General features: G+C 36.2%; 1 protein-coding gene across 2 annotated transcripts; it reads left to right on the plus strand.

Annotated features, from left to right (window-relative positions):
* Positions 1-642: 642 nt before the first annotated feature.
* Positions 643-6552, plus strand: LOC100526948 (putative L-galactono-1,4-lactone dehydrogenase). 2 transcript variants are annotated; one of them, NM_001249443.3, is made up of 6 exons: positions 645-1339; positions 1432-1682; positions 2731-2916; positions 3505-3925; positions 4420-4560; positions 6095-6552. In NM_001249443.3, exons 1-6 carry the CDS (start codon positions 743-745, stop codon positions 6251-6253), a joined length of 1755 nt encoding a protein of 584 aa, NP_001236372.2. In that variant the 5' UTR covers positions 645-742; the 3' UTR covers positions 6254-6552. The 2 variants fall into 2 exon arrangements, with proteins under 2 accessions (XP_040861744.1, NP_001236372.2); XM_041005810.1 differs by lacking the exon at positions 6095-6552 and having other exon boundaries at positions 643-1339; positions 4424-4560.
* Positions 6553-18025: the final 11473 nt, after the last annotated feature.

Below are 18025 nucleotides of genomic sequence, written 5' to 3' on the forward strand. Positions count from 1 at the left end.
GTAATTGATCAACTTGAATTTTAATCCTTCTAAATGTGAATATGCTTCAATGAAAGTCACCACCATTTGGTTTAAGGTTTTTTCTTATTGTCGTAGCACATGTCCTTGTTATTGGTTCACCAAGTCCTTGTAGTGTTTTAATGTCAATATTCCTTATTTGGTCCTCATTAGTGACCTACTAGTTCGACTATAGACCCAATATCTTGACCAGATCAATCATCAATTCGATTTTTAAATTAATGGGTGGTGACGGGTGAAATAATGACAACAATTGCGATAACGACGATGAAGGCTGCAAAATAATGACAGTGATAACGGTAGAATGGTGGTGATAATGACGCCAATAACAATTGATTTGGTGGTGGCTGTGGTGGTGATTGTGGTGGAATCTTAGTGGTGGTAGTGGTGTTATGATAATGATGATTAAAATATGTTTTTTAAAATTAAAAATTGAAAATTAAATTCACATGACACTTTTTTATTATTTTCAAAATGAATATAAATATATTTTAAAATTAAATTAAAAATCAATGGAGTTTCATTTTTATCGAACTCGTTTTATTTTAAAAATTAGATTTAAAAACAAAAAAATAAAAAACTCAAAATCACTCGAATGACCTTAATATCTGGGCAGCACTTAATTCACCGAGTTTCATTTCATTTTATCCGTAATTTTTTCAAGTAAGTCGCGCTTCCGCCATACTGACTCTGCCTGCTACTGAGTTGTGACTTGGGCGAAGACATGCTGAGAACTCTAGTTGTGAAGCGCAGCCTTGGTCACCACTGGCACTCGCATTCTCAGCACCTCCGACTCCAGCGGCAATTCTCATCATCCCCGGAGCCCAACTCCTCCGTGGATGCAGAAACCCGCAAGTACGCGGGCTATGCTGCCCTCCTCCTCTTCTGCGGCGGCGCCACCTACTACACATTCCCCCTCCCGGACGACGCCAAGCACAAGAAGGCGCAGATCTTCCGGTACGCTCCGCTGCCGGAGGACCTGCACACGGTCTCCAACTGGAGCGGGACCCACGAGGTGCAGACGCGCAACTTCCTCCAGCCGGAGAACGCGGAGCAGCTGGAGCGAGAGCTGAGGGAGGCGCGGAGTCGTATCCGGCCGGTGGGGTCCGGGCTTTCGCCGAACGGGATCGGCCTTTCCAGGACCGGGATGGTAAACTTGGCTCTCATGGATGGGATCTTGGAAGTCGACAAGCAGCGCAAGACTGTCAGGGTCCAGGCTGGCATCCGAGTGCAGCAGCTTGTCGATGGCCTCAAGGACCATGGCCTTACCTTGCAGAATTTTGCTTCCATTAGGGAGCAGCAAATTGGTGGCATCATTCAGGTTCTTCTTTTATTACACACCAACCAATATCTCATAATTTTATTAAAGAAAGAGGCAATCAGATTGAGGTTTTTCTGTTTGATGTGTTATAGGTTGGTGCACATGGCACTGGTGCAAGATTGCCTCCCATTGATGAACAAGTTATTGCCATGAAACTGGTTACCCCTGCCAAAGGGACAATAGAGATCTCAAAAGATAAAGACCCTGAACTGTTTTATCTTGCTCGATGTGGTCTTGGGGGACTCGGAGTTGTGGCTGAAGTCACCCTTCAGTGTGTTGATCGACAGGAGCTTGTGGAGCACACAGTTGTCTCAACCATGAATGAGATAAAGAAAAATCACAAGTAATTTTTGGAATTTGTTACATCAATCAGATAACTGATATATGTTGAATGTCATCATTACCACATTAGTAACACTAGATTTTTGTAACATGGAACTAAGATCAACAACTTGCTTTACTCCCAAGTCCCAACAACTATAATAAATAACAATGATAATTAGAGTAAACCCCTAGTTAGTCCTCCAAAGTTTCTGGTTTCATCATATTAGTTAGTTAAATATTTCTCACTAAATTAGTCCCTGAAAAATCTAAAAACATACTCACATTTGTCCTTGTGGAAGACTATAATGATGACAGAAAAGGACTAATACGATATCGATTTTCAATCTTCGAAGGACTAATTTAGTGACAAAAACTTTTGAAGGATTTATGTGGTGACAGCAAATTTTGGATGACCAATTTAAGGTTTTATTCTAATTCTAATAATAATAGAAGAGTGGCTCAATGTTGAGGACTTCCACCATTTTGGAGTTTTCATATGCTTGCGTTGTTAACCCCATTTATGTAATTAGAACCTATGACCTCTAAGATTCAGCTGATATTATAAGGCAATGAATTCAGAAATATCTGGTGGCAACTGGTGATGGTACTTCTGAATTCAGGCTAATTAAAAAATTAATAATATTATCTGGTAAATCTCGTTTTGCTCTTCAATAAGTATACGCAACATCTCATTTTTCCTCTATGTATAAATATATCAAATCAGTCATCCAAAGATATATTTAACATCAAATTGGTCCTTTAAGTACCATCAAATTTGAGTTTAAATGGCCAAATCAATAGCATTAATTATCATGGAGTGACCTATTAGATGCCACTGATAAATAGTGGACCAAGATGATGTTACATATATCTTTGGTGGGCCAAAATTTGAGTTTACTTTAATATAATATCCTTCGTAGCATTATACTTGCATGCTTGCATATATTTTAGTTAGCTATTTTTGCTGCATATGTGCATACATTTTCTATTATTGTTACCTCTGGTGCAAGTGATTAAGAATCTGCTTCCAAAGATTTTGATTATTAGCCCTTTTCTATCTTATGCAGGAAATTGCTATCTGAGAATAAGCATGTGAAGTACCTTTATATCCCTTATACCGACTCTGTTGTGGTTGTGCGATGCAATCCTGTTTCAAAGTGGAAAGGTCCTCCCAAGTTCAAACCACAATATACCAAAGATGAAGCCATACAGCATGTGCGTGACCTTTACCAGGAGTCCCTCAAGAAATATGGGTACAATTATACATTATCTGTTAATTGTAAAAGTTATTGGTTTATTTTGACTTGTTGGAAGTACTAAAGTAGCCAGATGTGATTGAAAGTGTCGCTGAGTCTTTTTCACTAAATAAAGGCTAGTAGAAGCTGCTGCTTGCCCTCCTATTTTTCTGCAATTGGTTACACTTATTTTGTCTTCCTTTTGTTGCATTTCTTATTTTTTTGTCTCTTGAATATAGTTTAAATTTACATTAAGAGGTAGAAACAGACAGATTGAAGGAATTACGAAAGATTTATAACTGTTCACATTTACCAATTTGTAGGCCTGTGAAATTCCTACTAGTTTCCACTTTCTTGTAATTTGGCAAGGTATGGACTGATGAATGTTAATTTATTATTCTTATTGATCTGAAAGTTGTTGAAAGTGCTGTTATCTCATATTGGCATTCTTCTGCTTCACTACAGTTTTGATTACTTTCTCTATTAGTATTGCCAACAACTTTCATTCTCTTTTATATCTCTAGTGAATTGTGTCATTATTTTATTGTTGCATGTTGTGAACTTTTCTGTTTCAAGTTGCATATGAGTTTCTGTTATTGTATACAGAGCCGAAGGATCTAAGGGTAAATCAGCAGAAGATGGTGAACAAAATATAGATGAGCTTTCTTTCACAGAATTAAGAGATAAGCTAATTGCCCTAGATCCTCTCGATAAAAAGCACATCATCAACATCAATAAAGCTGAGGCCGAGTTCTGGCGAAAGTCAGAAGGATATAGGGTTGGATGGAGTGATGAAATATTGGGCTTTGATTGCGGAGGTCAACAGTGGGTATCAGAGACATGTTTCCCTGCTGGGAAACTAGCTAATCCAAGCATGAAAGACCTTGAATACATTGAAGAGCTGAAGCAACTTATAGAGAAAGAAGAGATACCTGCACCTGCTCCAATTGAGCAGCGCTGGACAGCTAGCAGTAGGAGTTCCTTGAGTCCTGCTTCAAGTCCGTCTGAGGATGATATATTTTCTTGGGTAATAAAACGCTTTCCTGGTTAATTGTGCAGTACAGATTAGTTCCAAGTTCTTTTCTAAGCCAGGATTGGTGAACTGATATTACATGGTCATATGAAGTGAGCTTAACTCCATGTATATCTGGATGCTTCTACTTTTTTTTTTTTTAATTTTTCATGTTTTGTATAAAGAAACTTTTGGGAGTGCAGTTGGGATTTAAAAAATTTAGTGGCATTTAGAAAAAGATGAAATGATTTTCTATTAAATGCTAAAGCTTCGGCTTCTCCAGATATGCATTTTTGTTGTGTTATTTGCTGAAAAGAAATCCAATAGGCATTAGATCCACTACTTGACTTTAATTGTAATCAACTGCCCATAGTAATGTCTTTCATCATCCTTAATTTCAAGTTTTTGAACCAATTGTAATACAAAACCTTGGCTCGTTCCATGAATTTCAACATTATAATGCTGTTTGGAAGATTTGGAAGATTGTTATACTTTTGCTGTTGTTTCAGGTAGGTATAATCATGTACCTTCCTACCATGGATGCTCGGCAGAGGAAAGATATAACAGAAGAATTCTTTCATTATAGGCATTTGACTCAGGCAAAATTATGGGATTGTTACTCCGCATATGAACACTGGGCTAAGATTGAGGTAATCATCTAAGCATCATAAAGAATGAAAGGTCCTACATGGTATTTGGATATGATATACCAATTATTGCTTAATCTAAATCATTTGATCTTTGCCCTAATTTCCTCATTGAATTGCCTATTTGACTGGCTCTGCATAATATGTTGGACCTATGTTGTTACAATAGTAAGTGTTAAGCAAAAGGGTTGGATCATGGATGGGGAGAATTGGATCAATGACAAATTTTGAAATCCCCAAACTATTTTCAAAGGCCTTTAATGAAACTTTCTAAACTTCCTTGAATCAGCCTTGATTTAGCAATACATTTGTGGTAGCTTAATTCAGTTTTCCTAGGTAATAGTATGCTTATGTGAACAATATTATCATGAAACCAGTTAACACATCACAAATAACCAAGAAAGTAAAATAAGGAGATAGAGATGGAGAGAAGAGACACTCAAATTTTTATTCTGGTTTGATCACTATCACTTTGATTTACGTCCAGTTTCTCAGCTAACCTGGTTGAGATTTCACTAACCAAATTCCAGATATTCGAACACTTGCAAAATTAAGAGTTTTCACGGTTTTTGACACCCTCAAGAAACTTTTCCCCAATGTTGTAGAAACCTGATACAAGATTACCTTTGAGAAACCTCAAAGAAACACTAAACAGAAAAACAAAGTAAAAGGATTGATATCACCTGATATGTGATAGATTTGCAAAATAAAACACACTTATCCACTTTCACATGATGACTCCTTAAGTCCTTGAGAGATGCATGGTTAATCTTGATTGATATGAAAAAACTTGTTTGTTATTTATAGTTGAAAACCGAAATAATTGATTATTTGCTCACGATAATCGATTCTTTTGATAATTTGATTTTAAAACCACCTGAGTTTTAGCTTTATCAAGATAATCGGATTATATCTGCCTTTAATTGATGATTTGTGCACCTATGTTTTTGGCTAGCATGAAATAATAGATTATCACTTGAGTTAATTGATTCTTTGTGCATATCTGACAAATCTGAAAAACAGAGCAGAGCCAAATAATCGATATTATAAGTTTTTGAAAAACCTTTTTAAACTTTTGAAATCATATCTTAGTTTATAAAACTCCTATAGAAAATCATGGATTAACTCAATTACCTTTTAATCAACACATGTGAAAGAGACTCTACCCATGGCACACATGCACACATAGAAAGCTAATAAAGCAACCAAAAAAATAAAAATAAATAACAGCTTTACAACTTGGCACTCATCAAGTGAGGGTCATCAAAACCAAACAATAAAAAGCCTAAAACTAATACATGGCTTCACTCTTCTTCAAGCCTGTCTTCACAAAAATGTCTCTCTCACACTCTTTGCCCACCCAACCTTCCCCAACATAACTGCACATTGTTCATGCTTTGCTTACACTTTACAGGGTTTGTGTTGTAACTGAACTTTAAATTGAACAATCTAATTGTTGAATGTTAAGTACCAGCATAGGTGTCAAAGAGTGTTCGATCATTGAAGTATACTTAATTTTTGTGCATATTATTTCTAGGTTCCAAAGGACAAGAAGGAGCTTGCAGCTCTCCAAGAAAGGCTAAGAAAGCGGTTTCCTGTGGATGCATACAATAAAGCAAGAAAGGAATTGGACCCCAATAGGATCCTTTCGAATAACATGTTGGAAAAGCTCTTCCCACAATCAGACACCATATAAATTCTGTGTTGGTTATTTGTCTATATTGTCCATATTTTTTATGTTTACTGTATATTCAACCCTAAGTTGTTGACTTTGGAACTTGGGTTTGCAAAATATCTGGTGCACAATCTGGATTATTATGCATAAATGCATTCTTTCAGCTTATTGCTTGCATGGCAGATGGATTGAACACAGAAGCTTAGAGAATTGTGATGTATGCATATAGAGGAGCTGGATTGAGTGGGGCGACTGCATTGGCGAGCTTGACTAAAAACTGAGGAGCCAAAAATAATGAAGCTTACAATATATTAGTTAAATGTAACATTTTTTATATCATCATATTTTATGAGTAATTTTAAACATTTAATTATATTAGAAAATATTTTTTCACTTTATTAATAATACTCTTCAGTTCTTTGAACGACCTCAATACGTAGTAAATAAAAAAAAACTAATATTGTGAATGAATTGCAAGACAAATTAAGTTATTTTATAGTATGCAAAAAATATTAAAAGTTTCAGTAATTTTTGACAAATTTAAGGAAATATTCATATTTTTGCCAAATCATAGCAAAAGTTGAAAAAAAAATTGTAAATAAAAAAAAGGATTGCATGAAAAACTAAAACATAACCGGAAGGTTCAATTTTAGAACATTGTAGAAAATTTTGTTGAAAACAATTAACGTATAGATAATTTTTAATGATAGAAACATAACAATAATTCATATTTCATAAGCTTGGTTGGTCCTATCAAAAGTAAAATTCACAAGTCACAACTGCTTGTCCCATGTTTTGTAGCTGCCAAGCCTGCCTTTTGCATTTTCACTTTTCAGTTTGTTTTCTAGCCATGATGGAAAACTATTGAAGTGACAAAAATACCATTGGGGGGGGGGGGGGGGGGGGGGGTTGAAATTATGTTTTCACCAATTTTTATTCCTTTTATAAAGCTAAGCATATTCTGATATAAATTCATAAAGAGATGGTTTAGAATGAAGAAATGTTATGAGCTTAGAATGAAAATGTAAATAGTTTTTGAAATGCTATCACGGTATGACACTTGGCTTCCTTTTGGCTTTTTTTCATCTCCCAGTGCACTTCTTACATTTCCAAGAGCTAATAAACCCTTATTTATATGAATTCGTAATTCATGAAAAAAAAACTGATTATTAAATGATGGACAACTTGCATTTATAGAGAACTCTCAGCTGGCAGAATGGGCTTCAATTAACTAAATTTTCAATTTTTTTATATATTTTAATAATAGTACAGAAATATAGCTTTTGTATAAAACCTATTCCTTTTTTTAAACTTAGTTGTATAAAACCTATTCCTAACCTTATAATTTGGTTGTATTGTTTCATTAACAATGAAAAATACCTTCTTTTAAGCACAAGCCATCGGCACCAGTTCGTTTCACTCGTTCAGAGCCAGCTAGGTCCACTAAATGGAGTTTGGCACATAAGATGTCATCTAAAACGTAACAATATAGTTTTCCGATTATCAAATTGAATTAATAATGTTTAGAAACACTAGAGCAGAATCTGTTAAGGAAAAGAATTGGACAAATAACAAAAGCAAGGCACGAACAATCTTCACGGAATAATGGCAATACAACTCACGACGATCACCTGAAGTACAGACAAATAAGAAAAGTATATCAGAGGAAGGAGGGAAACAAAATCATAATTTCAGAGAATTTCAAAGAGAAAGAGGCTCTAGAGAGAAGATTACCTTCATCATACCCCTAATGTGTAACGACCCGCCTCGTCGCTACGATATCATTACTCTAAACCGCGAGAATTTTAATTTTTAAATGAAAACTCCGTTAATTTGCTTATGAAAAATAAAAGTAATTTTTTTCTTGATATACATTCACCAAACATTGCACCATTACTTAAGTAAATGAATATATATATATATATATATATATATATATATATATATATATATATATATATATATATATATATATATATATATATAGGTATAGTAACTCAGTACACATCTGATGCAATCCTCCCTAGGAAGGGACCAATCACTAGAACCATGAGCAAGAGGCTCCAAGAAGATTGGGCTAGAGCTGCTGAAGAAGGCCCTAGGGTTCTCATGAACCTTAGGGTAGATTTCTGAGCCCATGGGCCAAGGTTGGGTCCAATTATCTTTGTACATATTAGACTAGGATGTCATTATATTTGGTCCTTGTATATAGGGCTCCATATTGTAGGTAGGGTACCCTAGAAATATAGGATTTTTCAGCCCTTGTATTTTTGGGCACCTAGACTAGTTTTTGTATTAGGGGTAGTTTTGTAATTTCACATGCACTAAGTGGATATTTGATGTGTGTGGTTGGAAATAAATTTAATTGAATTGGTAGAAGCCCAATCCAATTAAATTTTAGAGGGGGAGGTGAGCATTTGCTTACTACACCCCATTGCCACATCATATAGTCACACTTTGTGCATGTCCTTCATGCTTTTCATGCCTCATGACACCTAAGCACACTTAGTGGAGAATCTTGTAATTGATCTTGGATTAGTGGGCTGAACCATAACTAAAATTCACTAATCATAATTAGTGAAATTTTGGCTCCAAAGTTTGGCTCCACAAATTCAATTTCAAATTCAAGTGAAATTTGAATTTCCCTCCAATTTTGTGTGACACTTAGGTTATAAATAGAGGTCATGTGTGTGTATTTTTTTGAACTTTGATGATTTGAATATTAAACTTCAGATTTGAAAGCTCATTTAGAGCACAAAATTTCGTGCTCTTCTCTCCCTCTCCCTTCATTCATCTCCTTCTTCCTCCAAGCTCTTATCCATGGCCTCCTATGGTGGTGAGCTTCTTCTAGACTCATCTTCTCCTTGAAGTGGCGTCTCCTCTCTCTTTCCCTTTCTCCATTCCGCTGCCATTCATCTTCCAAGAAGCAAAGGAATCCATTGATGAAGAAGATCCTAGGCTTACAAGCTCTAATGGAGCTGCATCAACATCATTCACATAATGGAATGTAAATTTATTCATACATATAATTAAATTTGTGATTTACATCTTCAATTCAACAAAAGAATTATGGAACCAACTATGGAGGAGTTGATTAACAAAACACAACTCTCTTCCAAAATAAGCTCAACGTCATCACGTCGGCTCAGCGGCTCCACAAAAGAATCTCACTTCTCGTACTCTACTGTTGTCATTCTGCTCCCACGAACAAAGATTCACGATCATCACAGGTACCAACCACACGGTACAAAAATTGCATAGGGTGGGTTTATTATAAAAGAAATTAATACAAAGATCAAATAACCACAATTAGTAACAAAACATTAACAAATATCATAAGCTTACACAAACATTCACTAGTTCAACACACACTTAACAAATAGTCATCATCAGTCTATAGTTCCAATCAATCATGCTCAGTATGATGTATGCACCTGACCTCAACTCTCAAATGCAATGTGGTACCATCTCCAAGGAAATAGCCTAAGCATGTCCACACGACACTCTCACTTACGAAATTAGGCAGTAAGTGTCGAGGCCACCTTGTCGTGCACAGGCAACTCCCCCTCCCCCCCACGATGATCAGCCTGAGTCTCAAGGGAGTTCCAAACCGAGTGACATGCACTCAAGTACAAGTATTCCTTCTCATGAGAAACTACAAGTACTTACTGACAAAGTTTATACTATTTCCATGTCATATGAAGTATGAAACATGGGCACCATCAATGCACTGATCGTGGATAATTAAAGATTCTAAGCCACCCCCCTCCAAAGATGCTTAAAACTTTTTAACCACTTTATTTCCCCCACCAAGGATATCCAACAAGATCACTGCACCCCCCATGTACATACACAACACACAACGTATGAAACATGGGCACCATCAATGCATTGACCGTGAATAATTAAAGATTCTAAGCCATCCTCCTCTAGAGATGCTTAAAACTCTTTAACCACTTTATTTCCCCCACCAGGGATATCCAGCAAGGTCACTCACTGCACCCCCCATGTACATACACTACACACAACGTATGAAACATGGGCACCATCAATGCACTGACCGTGGATAATTAAAGATTCTAAGCCATCCCCCTCCAGAGATGCTTAGAACTCTTTAACCACTATATTCCCCCACCAGGGATATCCAACAAGGTCACTGCACCCCCCATGTACATACACAACATAACATCATCATAGTGCATTTTCAACATCATCAACATTTCATCTCAATATCATTCTCAACATCAACATCATCTCATCTCAATGACATTAACAAAAACAACAACATCATCTCATATTAACACAATCATCAATAACAACATCAACTCATGTTAACATAGTCATCAATAACAACATCATCTCATATCAATATTATCATAAACATCAACGTCACCTCATATCAATTAATGTCATCAATAGAAATATCATCAGTAAGTCACACTTCGCATATACATATATAGTTCATGCCTGAGATTCACACTCCCCAGGTCTTCAGACAACACAAGTCTAATAAAAACAATAATTTTATTCATCAATAATAGATATATCACATCTCATTAGTCAAAACACATTGTTTTCTTGAAAACTAGCATGCAATAGGGACAGACATACATCCCCATAGTTAGGTTCCCTGACCCCATCTATGTTATTAAAAGGCATAAATTATAATAAACTCCCCTCACCTATCGTGAGCTCTACATCAGTTTCTCTTTGTGTCGCTCAGAGACCTCTCTCGTTCATGTTTGCCAGTCCAAAAACAAGGTTCTATATACCAAATTGAAGGAAATTTAGTATAGATTTCAAAAACAAGGTTAATGACAACATTCGAAGTCAAATACCCCTGTCAAAACATAAAGGGTTGAAGAGTGTTTCGGATTCTACTAAAAGGAGACATCATGTTAATATTCCGATCACGCCAATGTGACCAAGGTTCAGTGAAGGTCACAAAAATAACATCAATGTTATAAAAAGATAACTTTTGCAATGTCTCATTCTTAAGGGTTTTTTAAAGGAAGTGTAAAAACACCCTATTATAGTACCCAAAACACAAGAGATGCTAAGAGAAACTCAAACTAACTAAGAGAAAGACTTAGAAGTTGAGATTACCTCAAAGAAGCTTTGAAATGGAGGATTGGGGGGATTTTCTCCACCGAATCCTTGAGGAGGATTCTGAGGATTCTGCTTCGATTAAAATGTTCCTCTTGGTGTGGGGGTTTGGCGGCAAGCAACGGCAGCTCATGGCAGCCACCGAAGGTCATGGGTGGTGAAGAAGGAGGTGTTAGGGTTTGGGTGGCATTTGGAGACGAGGAGAGAGTGAAAATCGTGTTTCTCATGCTAAAGAACGTATTTATAATCTACAGATCTTGCTTAGCTAGCTCATCTCGCTAAGAGGAAGTCCACTTTTTACGCTTAGCATGAGAATTCCCGCTTAGTGCAACTCCCTCTGCACTAGGTCTCACTTAGCGGGCCAATTCTCGCTCAGCGAAATTCCCTCTCGGGTTGAAATTGTGTTTAGCGCGCCCTTCTCGCTTAGCGAGACATCAAAGGTTGTTATTTTCAAAATCCCAACGGTCAGCCTGTGTAGGAGTGTCTTAGGAAGCTCTAGACAAAATATGAAGATGATCCAACGGTTAACAAATTCGGGATCACAATTTTACTGAAATAGATTTAGGCAAAATTTGAAATCTTATAATTTCAACTTAGCTCAACAAAACTCCACATAACTCAACATCCTCATCAAGAAATTCACACATGACTAATTCAAGCATACCTCAACTCATTCAAGTCAACCATATAGTCAAATAACATGGTAAATACAATTAAACATCGATTTATAACTAGTAATATTTCAGGGTGTTACATAATGTGCCAAAATGTGTGAAGTCCTTCAGCAATATGTTCTCTCTCCTCAACTGTGTGCTTTTCCTGACTCCCATGTGATGTGGATCGTCTGACACGTGTCCATTCTTCTCAACAAAATTTCACACCAAAACTTCTTTAGACTTTATGCATGCTACATTACCCTTCTCATCGAAAACAACCTTGTCCTCAAGGTTAAACTAAGGATAAGAATTCACGATGTCTTGCAAATCTTCCCAAGTAGCATCTTTAGCTTCAATAGCTTCCCATTGAATCAATTCTTAATATATTTCCTTCTCCAATCTCCTAACAACACGCACGTCCAACACCTTCAAAGGATTGAGGACTTGACCCATATCACTGGAATTAAGGGGCAAGGGAACATAAGGTTGAGAAACCATGCCATGGAATGGTTTAAGTAGAGCAACATGAAAAACAGGATGAATCATTGCCAATTTTGGAAGTTTAAGCTTGTATGCAACATTTCCAATCTTCTCTAGCACCGGAAAAGGACAAAAAAAACGCATTCCTAGTTTATGATGTTTCCTTAAAGTAACAAATGTTGTCGATATGGTTGAAGCTTCTCAAGAACCAAATCACTTTCTTTGAATTGCAAATCTCTCCTCTTCTTATCTGCCTGCATCTTCATTTACTGTTGTGCCTTCCATAAATTCGCTTTAAGCTTGGAAAGAAGTTGGTCTCTTTGCTGCAAGGACTCCTTAAGTTGATTGTATATCTCGGATCGGCTTCATAATGACTCACTAAGGGTGGAGCTCTACCAAATACAACTTGAAAGGGGTCATTCCCAAACTTTGATGAAAAAAAGTGTTGTACCAAAATTGAGCCCAAGGAAGCATTGAAACCCAATTTTTTGGATGTTCAAATACAAAACACCTCAAATACATCTCTAATGTCTTATTAAGATTCTCAGTCTGTCCATCGGATTGTGGATGGTAAGAAGAGCTCATGGACAATATTGTACCTTGAGATTTAAATAATTGTTGTAAAAATGAACTAATGAAAACTTTGTCTCTATCTGGTAGTATGGACTTTGGAAATCCATGAATCTTTACAATGTTGTTAATAAACCTCAACAACCACTTTATCATTGTAATAAACTTTTAAAGGGATGAAATAACTGAATTTTGAAAGCCTATCCACAACCATAAGGATAGTGGAAAACCCCTAACAAGTTGGTAGCTGAACAATGAAATCCATTGATATATCCTCTCAAATTTGTTGAGGAATTGGTAGAGGCTGTAATAAACCAACAGGCAACACATTATCAACTTTGGCCTATTGACAAATGGAACATTCCTTGACAAACTTACTAATATCATTCCTCATTCCATTCCAGTAAAATTGAGCCCCAATTCGGGCTATTGTTTTATTGACCCTTGCATGCCCACCAATTTTAGTATTATGAAACTCCTGCATGATCTAATTCGATAGTGCATAATCACTAGGTAATACAATTTTATCCTTGAACATCCATAATCCATTTTGAATGTTGTAATCATTATAAGAAGGTTTTCCTTGTAGGAAACTATGATAGATTTTCACCAATTGGGGATCAGTTTGAGTCATATCAATTACTTGATTTATCCAAGAATGAATTGGGCTGGAAATGGCCATCATAAAACTCCCAGACAATGCATTTGCCAGTATGTTCTCTTTCCCAGGCTTGTACTGAATAGTAAAGTCATATCCTAAGAACTTAGGAAGCCACTATTGTTGCTCAGGGGTCTGCAACTTCTGCTCCATTAACTCTTTTAAACTTTTCTGATCAGTCTTAATGATAAACTTATGGACAAGAAGATAATGTTTGAATTTAGCTAAAGCTTCAATAATAACATAGAATTCCCAAGTATATGTAGATAGTTTCTGCATTCTACCAGACAATTTTTTTTTAGAAATAAGCAATAGGATGCTTGTTTTGGCTTAACACAACACCAACTCCCCTCCCTGAAGCATCAGTTTCTAATACAAAAAGTTTATTGAAATTAGGAATAGCCAAGACAGGTGCAGAAGTCATGGCTATCTTAAGTTTTTGGAAAGCCTGGGCAGTAGCTTGACCCCATTTGAAAGAGTCCTTCTTCAATAGAACAGTCAGAGGTGTTGCAATGGTAGCATAGGTCTTAACAAATCTTCTATAATAACCTGTAAGTCCTAGGAAGCCCCTTAATTTCTTTAGATTCATAGGCTCTGGCCAATTCTGAATTGCCTCTAATTTGTTTGCATCCATAGCTATGCCTGATCCTGGTAAGGTATGTCCCAAATAATCAATTTGTTGAACCCCAAAACAACACTTAGAGAATCTTTCAAATAGTTGATGCTTTTGCAGAATATTTAAAACAACCTCCAAATGGTACACATGATCTTTCCAATAAGCACTATAAACCAATATGTCATAAAAAATACTAGGACAAATTTCCTTAACAATCCAGCAAAAATATAATTCATGAGACTCTGAAAGGTTGTAGGTGCATTGGTCAAGTCAAAAGGCATAACCAACCACTCATAGTGGCCATGATGAGTCCTAAATGCAGTTTTATGCCTATCCTTTGGATTCAACAATATTTGGTGATAACTAGACCTGAGATCTAGTTTAGAGAATAATGTTGCTCCAAACAGTTTGTCAATGAGCTCATCCACTGTAGGTATAGGAAAAGAATCCTTAATTGTGCCATCCTTTTTCTTTATCAAAATAATTGGAGAAGAAAAGGGACTTTTGCTAGACTGTATAATTCCTTCATCCAACATACCATAGACTAGTTTCTCAATTTCTTCCTTTTGACTATGTGGATACTTGTAAGTTTTAACCTTGACAAGTTATGACCCTTCCAACAAGGGAATTGAGTGATCATGAAATCGCTGAGGAGGTAGACTAATAGGTGTGACAAAGACAACACTATAATTGTGCAGCAACAGAGTTAACTTAGGCTCCATGCTTGCAGGTAGGTCCAAGAAGGACTTAGGCGTGACATTCTCCTCCAGCAACTACATGCTATAAACCTCAACAATAGAATTAATAGTTATCATCCTCTTGATATGGTGTAATTGAGCCTGCTCAAGAATCAAATTATGATTTCCTTGTAGAGTAGTGAATTTTCGATTCATTAGAAATTTCAATTGCAATGCTCATAATCTACAATATGGGGTCCAATTGTTTTCAACCAGCTTGCTCCCAAGATGAGATCTACACCAGATATAGGAAGCAAAAACACTAGTAAGTGAAAAACATTACCCTGAGCCTGAACCTTAAGCAATTTAACTAATCCTTATGCAGTCAAATAATTACCATTACCAACCATTACTCTAAATTGAGTAGCTGGTTCGACTGGTAATTTTAGAAACTTAGCCACTCTAGGCTGTAAGAAATTGTCTGAACTTCCTCCATCAATTAGCACAGTCATAGGAAGTTTATCAATATAGGCCATGAATCTGATAGTACCAACTCCTACACCACCATTCAAAGCATTTAGAAACAAGTGATGATAATTAGGTTCTATAGTTTCAACTTCCTAAACATCCGAAGGTACAATCAAACTAGAAGAATCCTCAACATCCTCTTCTTCCAACTGTAGAAACAGAAATTGCCTATTAGGACATTTATTACTGAAAGAAAACTTCTCATCACAGAAATAACAAAGGCCTTTCTTCCTTCTCAACTGCATTTCCATGGGACTAGTCTTCTTAACATTAGAGGATTTCAAAGGAGGCCCCTGAGGGGTAGGTAAAAGTTCGGGTAAACTATTTTTATTTTGAATTTTTGGTTGGGAACTAATAGAAACAAGAGTAGTGGATATCTGAGAGTATTTTTGTATATAAGAGCTACGAGTGTATTTAGGGATTGGGTTGTATTTTTCTTCTAAAAGCTTAGCTAAGGCTACTGCGCGAAGTAAAGTAGGAGGAGTCATAGCAGCAACATCTCTATGTAAATCACGATTTAAACCACTAATGAAACAATTAAGGAAAGCCTCATCACTCAATCCAAGAGATCTATTATCCAAGGACATGAATTTTAGGTAATAATCAGAAATAGAACTTGTTTACTGCAACTTAAACAACTTAGCCATAGGAAAATTGAATGGAGAAGGACCAAATTGTGACTCCAAAGCACGAGTCAATTCCGGACAAGTAGACACCATAGATAGCTTCTGAGACATTTGAAACAAAGCCACGACATTATTATCAAAGTGCATTGCAGCAATGTCAACCCGAGTTGCATCTGGAGTGTTTTAGTATGAGAAAATTTTTTCTGCCTTGAAAATCCATTCCATAACCAGGGTAGTCCCATCAAAATGCAAAAATCCAAGAGAGATCTCCTTTGTCGGTAATGCTACACTAATCAGCGTCACAACATGAGTGTCATTGTTCGCAGAACTTCCATGAGGTTGAGAAACAATTTTCAACAATTTATTCATCATCAACTGAATCTGATCCATCAAAGTCTTCATGTGAAGCATTTTATCATTTCGTTCCTGATAACGAAGATCCATCGTGGTACCAATACAAATCGTCAGCATGAGTACAAATTTCAGTCTGCAATTCTTTTTAACGAGTGTTCTCAACAATGGAAGTCAATGAAAGCACCAATGAAACATAGCAATATAGTTTTCTGATTATCAACCTTTAATAATGTTTAGAAACACTAGAGCAAATTCCATTAAGGAAAAGAATTGGACAAATAACAAAAGCAAGGCATGAACAATCTTCACGGAATAATGGCAGTACAACTCACAATGATCACCTAAAGTACAGACTGATCAGAAAAGTATAACAGAGGAAGGAGGGAAATAGAATCAGAATGTCAGAGAGGAAGAGGCTCCAGAGAGAAGATTACCTTCATCATACCCCTAATGGGCCAAAATGTGCGAGTCCTTCAACAATATGTTCTCTATCCTCAACCGTGTGTTTTTCCTGACTCCCATGTGATGCGGATCGTCTGACATGTGTCCATCCTTCTCAACAAAATTTCACGCCAAAACTTCTTCAGACTTTACGCATGTTACATCATCACCTTTCTTTCGCTCCATTGAGATTGTGAACATAGCATGCAAACAACTAGGCAAAACATATGAACCCCACAGTTAACATACTATAAATTAATTTTTCATCATATAAATTTCATGCGTATTCTTATGATTGTCAAAGCAAAAAATGTTGAAACATATTTATGGCACGTGACAATGAACCACTTGATAGATAAGATGAAATTTCTTCTTTTGTGTTAACATCAGCCTTAGTTATCCCAGCAAGTGTTATTATCTAATCACACAAAATTTATTACATGTTAACAAAAAAAGGTACTAGTACTGATTCGGAATCTATAAGGTAGTTTGGGGGCACAATTTCTAGCAGGAGAAGATCTTATAATAAATGAGCATTTACCTTAATGCTACTGCCACTTGAAAGGTTGACCAATTAAAAAAAATTGTTTCACAAGTAGATACTAACTACTACAAAAGTAAAAGACAGAAAGCTTGGTGCTATTTGTGCACGAGGCTTCTCTTTTGTGAGTCTAAAACTGAAATTGTTGTTGTGAGCTTTGTTGAGGCTGAAAGGAAGAAGGTGTAGGGTCTTTGGCCTTATCTTCTCCATGTGCCAATACATTGTGATGGAGCAACATCGGGAAATTTTAAGAAAAATAACAAGAACTAATTAGTTAAACATTACAAATAAATAGGTTTGAAAAATAAATATTCATATGAAAATGAAAGTACATGTCTATCACCTAAATTTTGTTCTTGTGAATAGAGCTCTGAACAAGGCTAAGAAAATTCTCAGGTTGACAATAAGTTGCAAAATGGCCAGTCTACAAGCACTAAAAACACTTACCCTATACACCCAACTACACATTTCATATACAAAGAGACAAATTGTAATAAACAAATATATATTACTGCTTAAATAATTGTCATTTAATTAACA

The sequence above is a fragment of the Glycine max genome, chromosome 2, assembly GCF_000004515.6.
Source record: "Glycine max cultivar Williams 82 chromosome 2, Glycine_max_v4.0, whole genome shotgun sequence".
NCBI classification, from domain to species: Eukaryota; Viridiplantae; Streptophyta; class Magnoliopsida; order Fabales; family Fabaceae; genus Glycine; species Glycine max.